This window comes from Petaurus breviceps, unplaced genomic scaffold (genome assembly GCF_028583685.1).
Source record: "Petaurus breviceps papuanus isolate PSGF00001 unplaced genomic scaffold, PetGlider_PUasm1.0 229, whole genome shotgun sequence".
Lineage (NCBI taxonomy): Eukaryota > Metazoa > Chordata > Mammalia > Diprotodontia > Petauridae > Petaurus > Petaurus breviceps.
The window spans coordinates 14,710,866-14,725,166 of record NW_027185903.1 but is presented as its reverse complement, the minus strand read 5'-3'; the positions used below and the strand labels follow the sequence as shown (position 1 = coordinate 14,725,166).

General features: G+C 36.3%; 1 protein-coding gene across 6 annotated transcripts in view; it reads right to left on the bottom strand.

Moving 5' to 3' along the window:
• POLK (DNA polymerase kappa) overlaps positions 1 to 14,301 on the bottom strand; it is a 119,702-nt gene that overhangs the window by 21,167 nt on the left and 84,234 nt on the right. For all 6 annotated transcript variants that reach the window (XM_069096242.1, XM_069096241.1, XM_069096245.1 and 3 more), the window contains 2 exons: positions 7,147 to 7,278; positions 2,575 to 2,728 (listed from right to left, as the gene is read on the bottom strand). In XM_069096242.1, the coding sequence (XP_068952343.1) occupies positions 2,575 to 2,728; positions 7,147 to 7,278 (286 nt within the window). The remainder of the gene's footprint in view (positions 1 to 2,574; positions 2,729 to 7,146; positions 7,279 to 14,301) is intronic.

The following is a 14,301-nucleotide window of genomic DNA, read 5'->3' as shown; positions in this document are numbered from 1 at the left end:
TGATACTTTGTCTGTCTGTTTTGATGTTGTTTTGCCAGATTTGTCCACCGGTGAAAGACAGTCCTTTTGTTGAAGAAGTCCTGGAACCTGGCTGTTCGCTAAGAAGCCCTGAGACTGTCCTGCAGACAGAGAGTGAATACTGTCCACTGGTGAGGGACAGTACTGTTGTTGCAGGGGTCTGGAGACTGTCCTGCAGACAGAATGAATACTGTCCACTGGTGAAGGACAGTGCTGTTGTTGCAGGGGTCTGGGAGCCTTTCTGTTGGTTCAGAAGCCCTGAAGAAGGATTTTCTTGTTGTATGTTTACAGAAATCCTGGGAGAGGGCTTTGCTAATGTGTTCAGGGGTTCTAGGACTGTTCTACAGACAGAGGATAAATTCATGAAGGGACTGGCAATGTATCTTATGGCCTTGCTAAGCCTTGTCTCCCCAGGAACTAAGATTGCTGAGAACTTACCTCGTGTCAAGATGAAGAAAAGACCTCCATTTGGGTATTAAGTGCTGTGTTTAAACTTGATGTAACTCTGGGGTAGATTCAATTGTGATCCTGGGGGTGGGGAACTTTTGACCTTATTGTGCTCTGTGATTGACAAATGAAGGTACTTTACCTATGTTTGGAAACTAATCTCCATTTGAGAAGAGGGGTTTTGTGGTGGACTTAATTAAGGTATAGCCTAGGGGTGGAGTAGTATTTAGAACAGGGACCTTCTAATTGATTGAATGATTGGAAGGTCCTGGGGTGGGGTAGTACTTGGAGATTATTTAATCACGCTTAGTAAATGCTGTATTTTGAATGATGTCATGTTTTGATCTTCTCTGTTCTTGGTTTGTCACTGAATAAAATAGAGAGCACCTATGCTGGTATTTTGAACCTGGGAAGTTGCCTTCTTTTGGCATTATATTACACCCTGGGCAAGTCAATGAACCCTGTTTGCCTCAGTTTCCTCCTTTGTAAAATAAGCTGGAGAAGGAAATGGCAAACCACTCCAGTATCTTGGCCAAGAAAATTCCAAAATAGGGTCATAGAGAGTCAGACACGACTGAAATGATTGAACAACAAAAATTAGTCATTAAAAATGACATGACATTGCCGCATAGAAAGGCATGTATATACACACTGATTACAACTGTGTAAACCCTTAACTCTGTGTCCTAATCCACTGAGATCACCAAATCTTTGGCTTTGCTCCTTTTGTTGAGGTACAGTGCTTCACCAATGATCTCTCTTTGCCTATGGAGGTTCTCTCTCTCCTCAGGAGCGAGGCATGGTTCTGAGTTGGATTGAACATGCTAAGTAACCTATTCTATGACTCTTATTTTGAAAAGCAGACAGGTTGTAAAGAGCTTTAAAAGCTAAACAGAGGTGTTTATATTTTATACTAGAGATAAGAAGGATGCCACTGAAATTTGAGTTGGGAGTCATATGGTCAGATCTGCCCTTATTCAAAATTATGTTGGCAACAGTGTATAGGACAGACCAGAGCAGTGAGAGACTTGGTACAGGAAGAGCAACTGGAAGGCTGTTGCAACAATTCAGGAAAGAGGTGATGAGGGCCTGAACTCAGGGTGGTAGTTATATGAGTGGAGAGTAGAGGGTTGGATGCAAGAGAAGTTGTGTACAAGGTAGGGTAAAATCTGGTAACTAATTGGATATGGGGGAGGGGGTGAATGAGAGTGAGGAGTTGAGGATCAAGCTGAGGTTACAAACCAGACACACTGAAAGGATGGTGGTGCCTTTGACAGAAACGAGCAAGTTTATCAGAGGGGAGTGTTTTTTTGGGGAAAGATTTTAAGTTTAGTTTTGGACATTTTGAGTTTGAGATGTCTCTTGGATATAACATTTGAAATGTTTGACAGGCAGCTGGTGATACAGTACTATCGATCAGGGGACAGACTTGGGTTAGATAAATAGACCAGTGAGTCAGTGAATATTTAAAAAGTCAATAAATTAATTAATTTATTTATTTTTAAGTACAGCAAATATTGCTTTCCTAATCTCAAAAATACTTTGTCTATATTTCAGAGGAATCTGTTCTCATCAGTAGGCATGTTCCTTCTGAAGATACAGATCACAACTCTTCCTTCAATTCCCTTTTGTCCATATTCTCCCATACAACCCCTACAGAGGGTCTACTCAACATACTAGGAGACTTCTTTTTGACTTTTAAGCATACCAGTGGAGTACTCTGACCACCTATTTTTTTCCCATTTTATATGACAGCCTACTTTCTTTCCCAATCATATGATCTCTTATATACAATTTCTTTTGAGCAAATCAGTAATAGGCAGTAGTTTGCTCACTCCCATCATATATCTCTCCATTTCTCTTTGGATCATCTTAAATTTTAATTCTTCAGAGATCTGTGACATTTCATTATTTGAAACCAAACAGCATCACTAGAAGAATGTTATTTTAAAAGATAGACTTTTGCTTTATCTCGTTTCAGAGAGTAGCCTGGGATGGTTTAAAACACTACACAATTCCCCAAATGTAACTGAGCCTGCTCTAGTTGCCACCTATTCTAAATTCACAATTTAATTTTTTTTAGGTTATCAGTTCCAATAAATAGCTTACCATTTTCTGTAGGGTTTCCTCTTTTGACAAAATATCTTCTTTTATCCTCAGGCCAGTTTTGTCTTTCCTCTAAATGCTTTGTTATATTCAAATAGGCTTCATCAAGGCTCATTGCCATAAAATTGGGATCATAATCAGCAAGAATTTCCCTAACCTTGACAAATACACAAAAAATGTTTACATTTTGCTGCAATAGCAAAAACCTCTGGCACATTTAGTTGATACCTACATTAGGAAAGTCTTACATGGCAACTCCATTATGACCCTACAATCAATAGTTCCTGGATTTATGGGATAAGCAATTTATTAATATAATACATTTATACAAAATTCCTTTGCTTTAAAATAGACCATTAGGTCAAAAGACCATGAAAAAGTTTTCATTTCCTCTTTATAAGCTCCCTTTTATCAACTCATCTAGTTGTGATTAGGGATCCAAATAAATCTCTGATTTCAGACCTGGTAGTTTTATGACCAAGGTGAAAACACCTAAGAAATACAATTTTAATTAGTGTGGAAAGCATGTGAAATGAATTAGGCGTCCCTCACTTTTTTTCTTAGGAACAAAAATTAAAAATTGTATTTGATTACAACATAACTGAATTTCAATTAAAGTATGGACACAAATATATATAATATATATGCCTAAAATCTTGGAGAACAAAGCTCAAAAATACTAGTTGAGATAAGAAGTGCATATGTAGGATCAATTATATATTTATGTACTATATTAAACACATGGGGAAATCTAAAATTAAATTGTGGGGGAAATAACACGTTATTTAAGAAAGTTTTTTTGTCCAGTTGATGGGTTGTGGGATATTTTTGGCTAATTATATTTGAAGGTCAAAAGTTGCCAAATTTAGAGTACAAATTAAGATTTTTCTCATAAAACAATAAGATTATCTATTTACTTTATAAAAGCTGTAAGTTGCAAAACAGGCGCCAATTTACATTGGTAGAGGAAGTTTACATTATAAATAATTCCTCATGACAAAGAAATCATGGATCTGGTCCAAAAAAATATGCTAAATTATATTAAAATCACCTATTATTCAAGGCTGATTTTGTTCAGTGTAGGTGCTGCCTTCATTAAAATAAATCACAATATTTTTGCTAAAAACTTCATCTTTGAGCCAATATGGTGATGAATGTCTCCCAATTTAGCTAGGATGGTTGTCAGAGGACAAAGACAGGTCATCATTGGGATAATACTAAAGGCATATCCATAGGTATTTGTAGCCTTCAAACTTCCAAGTAATTTCCAGATGAGGCCCTGGAATAAGACTTTGATCCTTTAAGTTAAAGAAAAAAGTGGCTGTCTCTTTGTTGGGAATGGTTAGTCTCCTAATCAGACTTAGGACAGGATGTAATTGCTGTCTCCAATACACATGTCACAAAGAAGAGGGCTTACACTTATTTTGTATAGCTACAAAGGGCAGACCTAAGACCAATGGCTGAAAGTTAAAGAGGCAGACTTTGGCTCTTTGTGAGGAAGAAGGCCTTAAAAATTAAATCATTATGACAGTGAAGTAGATTGTTTAGTGTGGTCATAAGTTACATATAACTGAAGGTATTTGGGTAGGCTATACACCTCTAATGACTTATGTATCATTTTTTTGGGTATTATAATTACGTACATATACACAATCACGTATGTATTTGTATAAATGTCAGTCTCCTACAAGATTTCTAACTCTATGAGGAGAGGAATAATATTTTATTTATTTATTTATTTCTTGCAGGGGCCTTTCCAACACAGTGCTTTCCACATAGTAGGTATTTAATGAATTTTCAATTAAGATGTACTGAGGAAAAAAAATTATCTTAAAAAGATAGCTTATTAAAAAAAAACCTAAAGAATGCTTTAAGTTAGTCATTAAGAACTGCAACATAACTTTGTTTATCAACAGGCTCTACTCAGAGAACTTTAATCATATTTGTTCTTACAAAGGAAGCCATATGAATAATATTCTTAAATAGAATCCTAGTGAAAACAGAGTTTAAAAAGAAACTAGCTCTATAGTCCTTGAAGAATTTTTTTAATTGTATAAGCTTCTTTGGCATAAGGCTGCTATCAGAACTAAAGTATACACTTTCTAGCAAAAAAAAAAATAAAGTGTTAATGTTTCAATAATAACTTCTTTACAGATGGAATAAATGGCTCTTTTCAAAGCTCTTACACTTCAAATATGCATTAGTAAACACTATATTTCTGTTATGGTAAGTTCAAAATTTGCCTATTTGCAAGCAGACATGGCTATATGGGAATGTTCACATAAACTCTGCCCAAATCTGTAATGAAAAAAAATTTCATCAACCTGGGCAAGCGAATAGGAAAAGAAAACCTCTTCAGATGCAATGAATGAATGCAGTGAATCATCCTGTCAAAGGTTTTTATTGGGTTAAGGAAATACTTTTTTATAGTGTTTTTACTCAATCTCTTGAAGAGCTTAAACTGTATTAAAAAAATAGGTCATTGGGGCGGCTAGGTGGTGCAGTGAGTAAAGTGCTGGCCCTGGAATCAGGAGGACCCGAGTTTGGTTCTAGCCTCAGATACTTAACACTCACACAAAAAAACTAGCTGTGTAACCTTGGGCAAGTTACTTAACCCCAATTGCCCTCCAAAAAGGCAAATAAATAAAATGGCTTAAAAAAAAAAATTAGACCATCTTATTTGCTAATTTATCTATTCAGAAGGAACCAGGAAAAAGAAGTTGGGAAGTGGGGCATTTGCTTCTTTCTTTCTCTTTCCTTCCTTCCTTTCTTACTTTATCTTCCTTCTTTCCTTTCTTTTCACACCTTGTTTCCAAACCTGGCTGCACTACTTTGGTACTTCTCTGACTCCTTCATGCTCCAAGAACCCCAAGAAACCTTACCACTTACCAAGAAATGTCATCAACTTACAAGATCAGATAAACCTTGGTATTCACACCTCACTGCTGTCTACTCTACTGATTAGAAGGTGGAGCCATGAATTTTAAAACCTCCAGTAAAGGATGGGGCTCAGGACAGCCATCTCTTTATCTGGCTGCACTATTTTGGGACTTCTCTGAATTTTCCACCAAGTCTTTGCAGCAGGTAATTTCCACCTTCTTATGTTCGGCTTCCTTTTGTGGGATGTGTTCCTTTATTAGACTGTAAGCTCCTTGAGGGCAGGGGCTGTCTATTCCTATTTGTATCCCTAGCACTTAGCACAGTGCCAGGCACATAATGAAATTTACTGATTGACCCTAGCAAAATGAACCACCATTTTACTATGTTAATGTTAAAAAAAAAAATCAAAACAGAGTAAACAGGCAATGGTAATCTTACTTTTTTATTTTCCCTGCACTTTGATTGCATTTGCAGAGGGAATTCTGTCTGGTGAATTCCTTCTACTAATGCAGATTGCAACTACTCTATAATTTATAGTCTTTAAGAGCTGCCTGGGAGCACTGAGGGTTAAGTGACTTGGCCACAGTCATACAGTCAGGATGCTTTAGAGTGTAGCCTTAGACCTTAATCCTTTTTCACTCAAGAGTCCATCTTTCAAGCCACTACAATCTGAGGCCACTCATATTAATAGCTTTTTCTTCTATAATGAGGTATACATTAGCAAATATTTATTCCACTTAATTTCCTTCCTTTTCCTTCTCTTTGGCTGTCAGCCTTTTGCTCACTTTATTCATCTTCAACCAGGGAATAAGTGGGTCTAGAAATGGAAAGGCACTAAAATGCAAACCATCAATTTTGTTACTTGATAAAAGCTTTGATAAAGACTGGATTAGACAAGAGTTTAATGACAAAAGTAGATTCTAAGAATTGTCCGACTGTCTTGAAGTCTTATAAGACTGCATAAGGAGAAAATGAATACTGTTTATTAAAAAACTGAAATTATTTACAATGAAAATATATTTCATTATAATTTCATAATTGCAAAAGCTTTGTTTTCATTAGCGGAAACGGATATAACAGTCCTAAAGGAACAAAATAAACCATATACTTTTAAAAATGGAATTATTTCATTTTTATTTATAAAAATTAAATGTTTTATTAATGCCCTTTAAAAACAACACTCTCCCTTCCCAATGACTACCCACCTACTTAGTAAAATTCTCCCTCTCAACAAAGAAATATAGCTAAGCAAAACAAGTCAACATGTTGGCAAAGGCAAAAACATATGTTTCATTCCACGTCAATAGTCAGCTTATCTCTAGAGAAGAAGGCATGCTTCACCAACACAAACCATATGCTTTTTGACACTGCATTAACCCTCCCAAGCTATAAGCTGCCAATTTGTAAATTTATTCTTCTAGTGTATAACACAAACTAGCCTAGTCATTTGAAAAGACCATAATAAAAAGTGAGGAATTAACTCCTTTTTATGGATTTTGACAATCTCATAAAAAAGAAAAGGTATAATGTATTCCTAAGATATTTTAGACTATCTCCCACAGATAAAACAGTTCATTTGCAATCAAATGACTTTCAGGAACTTAAAGCCCCAGGTTATCTATTTGTTCACTACAAGTTTATAAAAAAATTACAACTTACCTTTTGCCCTCCCCCCCAATCAGCCAGTGTTCTTACCTCTTTACTCACTTCTCGATATTTGTCAAAATTTGGGGGCACTATAGTTAACTGTGGGCAGAGTCTCTTAGCAATGAATCCAGGCATAGCGGCCCGCACTCCAAACCTTCTCGCATGATAATTTGAAGTGGACTGAAAAGGAAAAAAAATCCCATTAAAATTTCGCAAATCTAATTGGGCATATATCTAGATGTGTTTATAAGCAACACATCATTTCTAACAATGTAAGTTCCCAAGGCAATCACATTTCTTTTATAAGCTAGTCTTTAGAATCAAGATTTTATTGTATTTACTCATTATCTTTTCTCCCAAGCCCTTCTTTCCTTAGGCAGTGGGGCTTACAAAAAAGGTATCCTTCTCCTCATTCTCTTACCCCTTCTCCCCTCACTGTTCTTCCTAAAGTGAACAACTATACCATTCATAAACCTCAGTGACTCCTTTTTGCTTGGTCAGCCACACTGTGCCTTGACCCCAACATAGTGGTATCATTTTGGTCCTTTTCAAGAACCGCCTCCAGGATCAAATGCAGAATCCTCCGTTTGCCCTTTTAAAGCTTTTCATAAGCTAGCCCTTCCTACCTTTCCAGTTTTCTTACACCTTACTCCTCTCCATGTTCATATTCTCATATTCATACTCATACAACACCCCACCTCCTGACTCCAAGCGTTTTCACTAGCTGGTCCTACACCTGGAGCTTTCTCCTTCATCTCTGCCCCCTAGCTTCCCTGGCTCAAGCAGGTTTTCCCAGTTTTCCTTAACATCTATGACATCCTTCTGAGACTGTGCACAATTGATTACGTACATATATGTTGGTTCTGTACAGCTGTATCTCTGCTGTCTCCCCTGAGGGCAGGGACCATTTTTGCCTTCCTTTGTATCACCAGTATTCAGAATTGTGCTGAACATACAGTGGAATTTAACAAATGCCAGTTTGTCAGTAAATATTAGAAGCAGCATGTGGAGAGGATATGGTAGAGGACGAGGGGTATATATCTTTTGACATTTAATAGCTATGTGATCTGATCCTAGGCAAGCCATTAAATTTTTTTTTTCCTGGTAGAAGACAGCCTTTATTTCACTGAAATATGCAGAAGGCAGCAAAGATTCACAGGCACCAACAAAAGCTAAAGTATGGATAAAGCACTCATAGTAATTCATAAGTTCCCTTAGGAAGGGAACAGGACTCAGGATGGTCAACAAAGCAACATTCTCATATTAAAGTGAAATCCCTCTCTCCTTCCACATTATTTTCCAATATAGACAGGGTTGCTTTGTGGTTTGGACTCCCCTTGGAAGGCAAATACACTTTGGGGTTACTAAACAGGCAACCTCTTTCCCATCAGCTATGCCCCCTCTCTCTAATGCTATCGGATGGCCAGGTCCTGATATCTTACCCACCAGTGTGATAACTTTAGTCCCCTTCTGGTCTCTAGCTGTGGGCTATACCTTCTTCATCAGAAAGGCATGCTGCTCAGGATCTATCTTCTTTTTGGAGGAGTCAGCTCTCTGAACTCCTGAAATTGTGGTTCCTCTTTAGGCAGCCACCAAGGCTGGCCCTGAGCAAGCCAATTAACCTTGAGATGCCTCAGACAACTTCTTAGGACATCTACCAAGTCTTAGAGGGGTTGGAGCAAGTTTTTACACAGGAAGTTCCTTATGCTGATGAACCACAGATGCATCTTAATTGAGGTCACGGTATTTTGTGATACATACATTGGCATCTCTATAGGCAGTCCTATTTATCCATTATGTTACTATTTGCCATAATCTAATACAGAGTACATATTACATTTCTAGCCTGGTTGGTCATTTTTTTTTTTTAATAAAAGCCAAACATGGCTTGGAAGTCAGCATAATAAAGAAAGATGTGGTCTCAGGAGGATCTTGATTCAAATCCCACCTCTGACATAATCTGTATGTTTAACCCTGGGAAAGTTATTTAAACTCTCTGCCCCCAGGACACTCTATAGGACATATGATCACCAAGATTTCTAACCCCAAGAGTTTCCACACTGGGAATTTCAAGAAATTAGAGGTCTGTAAAAAAAAAAAACAAACAAACAACCAAACACCTTTTTATAATACAAAAATATTTATAATGAGAGAGCTTCACACAGTTAAGTAGAGAGCTGGCCTTGGACGTCAAAAACAACCTGGGTTTAAGACCTGCTTCTGATACCCACTATCTCAAAGACTACAGGAAAGTCAGGGCTCCAGGCAGTTGTGTACAATTTTTAGCTGTAGATGAGCTTTGGTCAGCATCACCACTGGGAGTTTCCTTATACTGAAAGTCAGATGGTATACCGTACATATAAATACTGTTGAGGTTCCTATGGAACTGTTAGATACTACCTAACAGCTGGCGGATTTAAATTTAAATTTTGTAGGGAATAAGCATGAAATACCTAAACACTTTAAGGTAGTTAAAGATAAGGTACAAAGAAGTCAAGAAAAAAGTCTCTTATGTTATAAACAAAGCTAGAAGAAGCAGTTCATAAGGCAGTGATCCCTAACGTCTAGGCCAAGGGCCCCTGCAGGATTGTGGAGTGACTGGAAAGGGTGTGTGTGTGTGTGTGCGCACACATGTACACATGTCTGTGTCTGTGTGTACAGTGTATAAGTAGATATGTGTGTGTGTGTGTATATATGTATACACATATATTTGCGCCAAGACATCATTTTGATCTTGATCCAACAGCAAAATATGCAGTATGACTGAGTATAACAAGTAAATATTTTCTGAATCTGCATATATATAGTTGCTGTTTTTCAATTTCTGTTGTGATTGTTAAGGTATAAATTTGTTGACTCTATCTGGAACTATGATTTCCTCATTAATGGTAGCAAGACATAGGGAGAAGGATAGAGAAGGGGAAGGGAATAAATATTTGTTCCTACTATGGAATGGAACATTTAAACCTACTACATGTTAAGTGCTTTTTACAGATATTATCTCATAGTGGATAGAGGGCCAGCCTTGGATTCTGGAAGACCTGGGTTCAAGTGCTGACCCTAACACATATTAGCTGAGTGACTACTGACAAATCATTTAAGCTTCTCAGTTCCAAATGTTGGCCAGAATCAATAGTTCTTTATAATGAACAGGTTTTGATTTTTTTTTAATTCACTAATATAAATTTAAGATTTCTAATTTTTATTTTCCCAATCAATGGACTCTAATTGTAAACTATTATTCCTGTGAGAGTCCACCAATCCTTTTGTGGTTAAAAAGAGGTCCTTACAAGCAGGATGGTTTCAGAAAAACCTGGGAAGACTTATATGAACTGATGCAAAATGATGAGAGCAGAACCAGAAGAACATTGTACAAAGTAACAGCAGTATTGTATGATGATTAATTGTGAATGACTTAACTATTCTCAGAAATATAATGATTCAAGACAATCAGAGGTATTTATGATGAAAAATGTCATCCACCTCCAGAGAAAGAACTAATAGAGCTTGAATACAGACTGAAGCACACTTTTAAAAAACCTTGTCCACCTTTCTTATTTTCTTTTTCTTTCTTTTTTTTTGGTCTGTATTCTCTTTTACAACATGTCTAATATGGAAATGTTTTGCATGACTTTACATGTATACTCCAGATGAGGGCAGGAAGGGAGAGAGAGAATTTAAAACTCAAAAATTATTTTACAATGAAGGTTAAAATTGTTTTTACATGTAATTGAGAAATAAAATAAAAATATTTTTTGAAAAGAAATCCTTATTCATCAATAGATAGTGATTGAAGGATATGAACAAAAAGGTTTTGAAAAGAAGTACAAATTATAAATTAGGGAAAAAATGTTCCAAATTGCTAATAAGAAAAATGTAAATTAAATAACAAGCAAGACAATGTTGCATGGATAGAGTGGGCAGAGTCAAACTCAAGGTTTGAAAGATCTGGATTCAAGTTCACAGTATCCCAAGCAATTCTCTAAGATAATAAAATCAATGAATAGTTGAAGATTTTTATGAGTGATAGCAGGAGCTTCCATGGTGGGAAACATGATGAAATCATAAGTCTGGAACAAACAATAATAATTATAATAAAACAACTCTGAGGTTTCACCTCTGAGTCATCATACTGGCATGATAAAAAATGAAAAGAGTCAATATCAGAGGGGGTGTGAGAAGTCAAATATATTAAAATATTTTAGGTAGAAGTCTGACTTGTTCCAACTGTTCCAAAACTATTTAGAATTGTGAAAGAAAGGTGACTAAATAGTCACCTTAAGACCTAACAACTCTACTACAAGGCATACCGTATATTCCAAGTAGGTTAAAGACAGAAAGAAAGGTTCCATTTCAAATTATAGTTGCAGTATTCTTTATGGCAGAGAAAAAAATGGAAACAAAGTAATGTTCTATCGTGGAGTGACTAAAGAAACTGTGATATGTGAATGTAATAGAATATTTTGGGAACATTTTTGCTGTACAAGAAATGAGGAATATGAGAACTTTAGAGATGTATGAGGACTGGTGCAGATCAAAGAAAGCAGAAATGAAGAGAAAATGTACTCAATGACTATAATAATACAAACAAAATCTAAAAGGTAGCTGGTCTCAAATTAAATGCAATAACCAATAAAATCCTATAAAGTAAATGATGAAATGTATTTTTCCTTCTTCTTGGTAGAGAAGTGAATAGGTATAGAATGACACATGGAATCACATTTGTTCCTCTGTTAGTAGTTTTGCTTAACTGTTACATAAAAAAAAACCTTCCAATTAAAGATTTTTTAAAAAGTAATCTTCACATTTGATAATATGAGATCCACTGTACTTCATGAGAATTTAAAAGGTGAAGACGCTTGTTCACAGTTAATATTCTGAACCCAAGGGCTGGGAGACAGGAAATCTTACTGGGATTTGGTGAGGAACAAATACCTTATACAAGTTGCCTGACAGAAAGTTTTTGTTTTGACATACTAGGTCTTTATTTATGCCTCTCCTCAGGTGAACTTCTGTACTGTACACCCACTAAAATGGTAGGAGGTTATAGAACCTAATTGTCCTATATGTCATCATCTCTTAGTGCTGTTTTTTCCAAGAAGCAATTATTGCTGTGAAGGTGGAGTATACCTTTGCTGGTAGGTAAAATTTTGAATGGGGGCCAGAGAGGAGACTTGGGAAAGATGTTTGGCACAAGAGAGAGGACCACCTGGAAGCTAACAGTCTACCTGAAATAAATTGGTACCCCCAAAGAAGATGAAAATATTCACATGACAAACCTACTATCATAAATATGGACTGTGTCTGCAGTCTCAACAAAGAATCAAAGAAATGCAAATCTGAATTGAACAAAAAGCAGAAATTGTTTTTTTTTTTCTTGACTCTGGATGACCGCTCTTAGATCACATCTGTTCAACAAGGCTGTATTACTTATTATTAATAAGACCAAATTGCCATCAATTACCATATTTTTCTACTGACAACCTTTTGTCTTTGTATGTTCAAGTCAGTGGAAGGGGACTGTGTGGGAGAGAAATTGGAACAAACTGTACAGGACACATTAGAAGGACACAAAGTGGTTCATGTAAGCAAGCACAAAATTATTTTGATGGGGTTGCTATGACATCTGAACATACAGAAGAATAGAAAGACATGCTGATTTAAACTCCTGTACTTATACTGCCCCAGAATTTAATTTTTAACAACACAGAGTAACAACATTAAGGTTATAATTTTGAGATTTCCACTAAGTTCCTTAAAGCAGGACTCTTCTGTACCAAGTGAAAGCATAAGGTAATGTAGGTATTCAGCCTTGGGATTTTAGAGTCACCTATAATACTAGTAGAATCCTATTTGATTGAGTTTAAAGAACTGATGATCCAAATCTCATTAAATTAGAAGCCAATTTCTGTACCACACCAAGAAAGTACACTGTATTTTCCTTTGATTTTATAGATAACATATTCAGCATATGTTGTATCTGCAAATAATAAAATTTCCTTTTGGCAGAGTAGGAGGGTGTTTTACAAAAGGGCATATACACATATGTATGTATGTATAGTGGATTTTAAAGTACTTCTGTGGCTATCCTTGAAGACTTCCATAATGGTAAATATTCTTACAAATATTTTAAATGTTTTTCAAAATATTGGTTGGTGATTTAGGAGAGACATAGGGGTTGTTTGTCTCCCCTTTTGTTTCATTTTTCTTATTTCTTATTTCTCTAAAATTCTCTAAACCCTCCAGAAACATTTAGATATATTTAATCAACGTAACATTCAGAAGGTGCTCACATTTAATTTATCCTGATTTGAGTAGTGTGAATTGTTTTAAATACTTTTTTTTGGCAGAGAGACTAACTTCTTCAAGACTTTGGTAAGATACTTTACATAAGCCTCTGCAAACTTTTAAAAAGTCTAAATGTTTCTCTAGTGTCAATCTCTTGCTGTTAAATAGCCTGCTGAGTTTTGCTGAGTAGATAATTCTGGGTTTATGGCTCAGGCTTCTTAATTTTGTCTATGTTAAATTCCAATTTTTCCCCCCATTGTTCCTTGTTTTCCTTGAAAAGTCTGCTGTTTTTTTGGTTACTGTTCCTTGGTAAGCATATATTTTTTCTTCTAGCAGAATGAAGTATTTCCTTCCTTATCACTGTAATTTTGTAGCTTAATTATAATGTATCTAGGAAGTGCAATCTAGGCCTTAGCCTCTGAATGTCAGAGCAAAGGGAACTCTCTGAGGGTTTCTTGACCTTTTTTTTTTCTTTCACAGATCCCTCTGGCAGTCTAGGAAAGCCTATGGACCCCTTCTCAGAATATTTTTAGGAATCCCAGTCAAGAACCTCTGAAAAAGTCCAACTCACTTCAGGACTTTGTCTGGCTATGAGGGGACCTCAGAATACCAGCTCTAAAGAGGACTGTAAGCCATAAATTCCAAGACTAGTGCATCTAATGTAGTTTGGAGGAATCAGGGTGGGGATAAGGGAGAGGACCAGTAATGTATCTGGAATGTTTGTAGGCTATTGTCTGGGACAAGGCTCCAGGTGAAGTTTGGCCTAACCCCCAGGGGACTATTCACCACCTTGTTCTCTTAGTCATTAGGTCTGAAAATCTTAAGAGAGTCATTTTCTGGGAGTCTGAGTCAGTGAGGGCCCACACTCACTCCATGCTGAGTTATTCTAGAACCTCAGCAGGACAGGTCATTCCA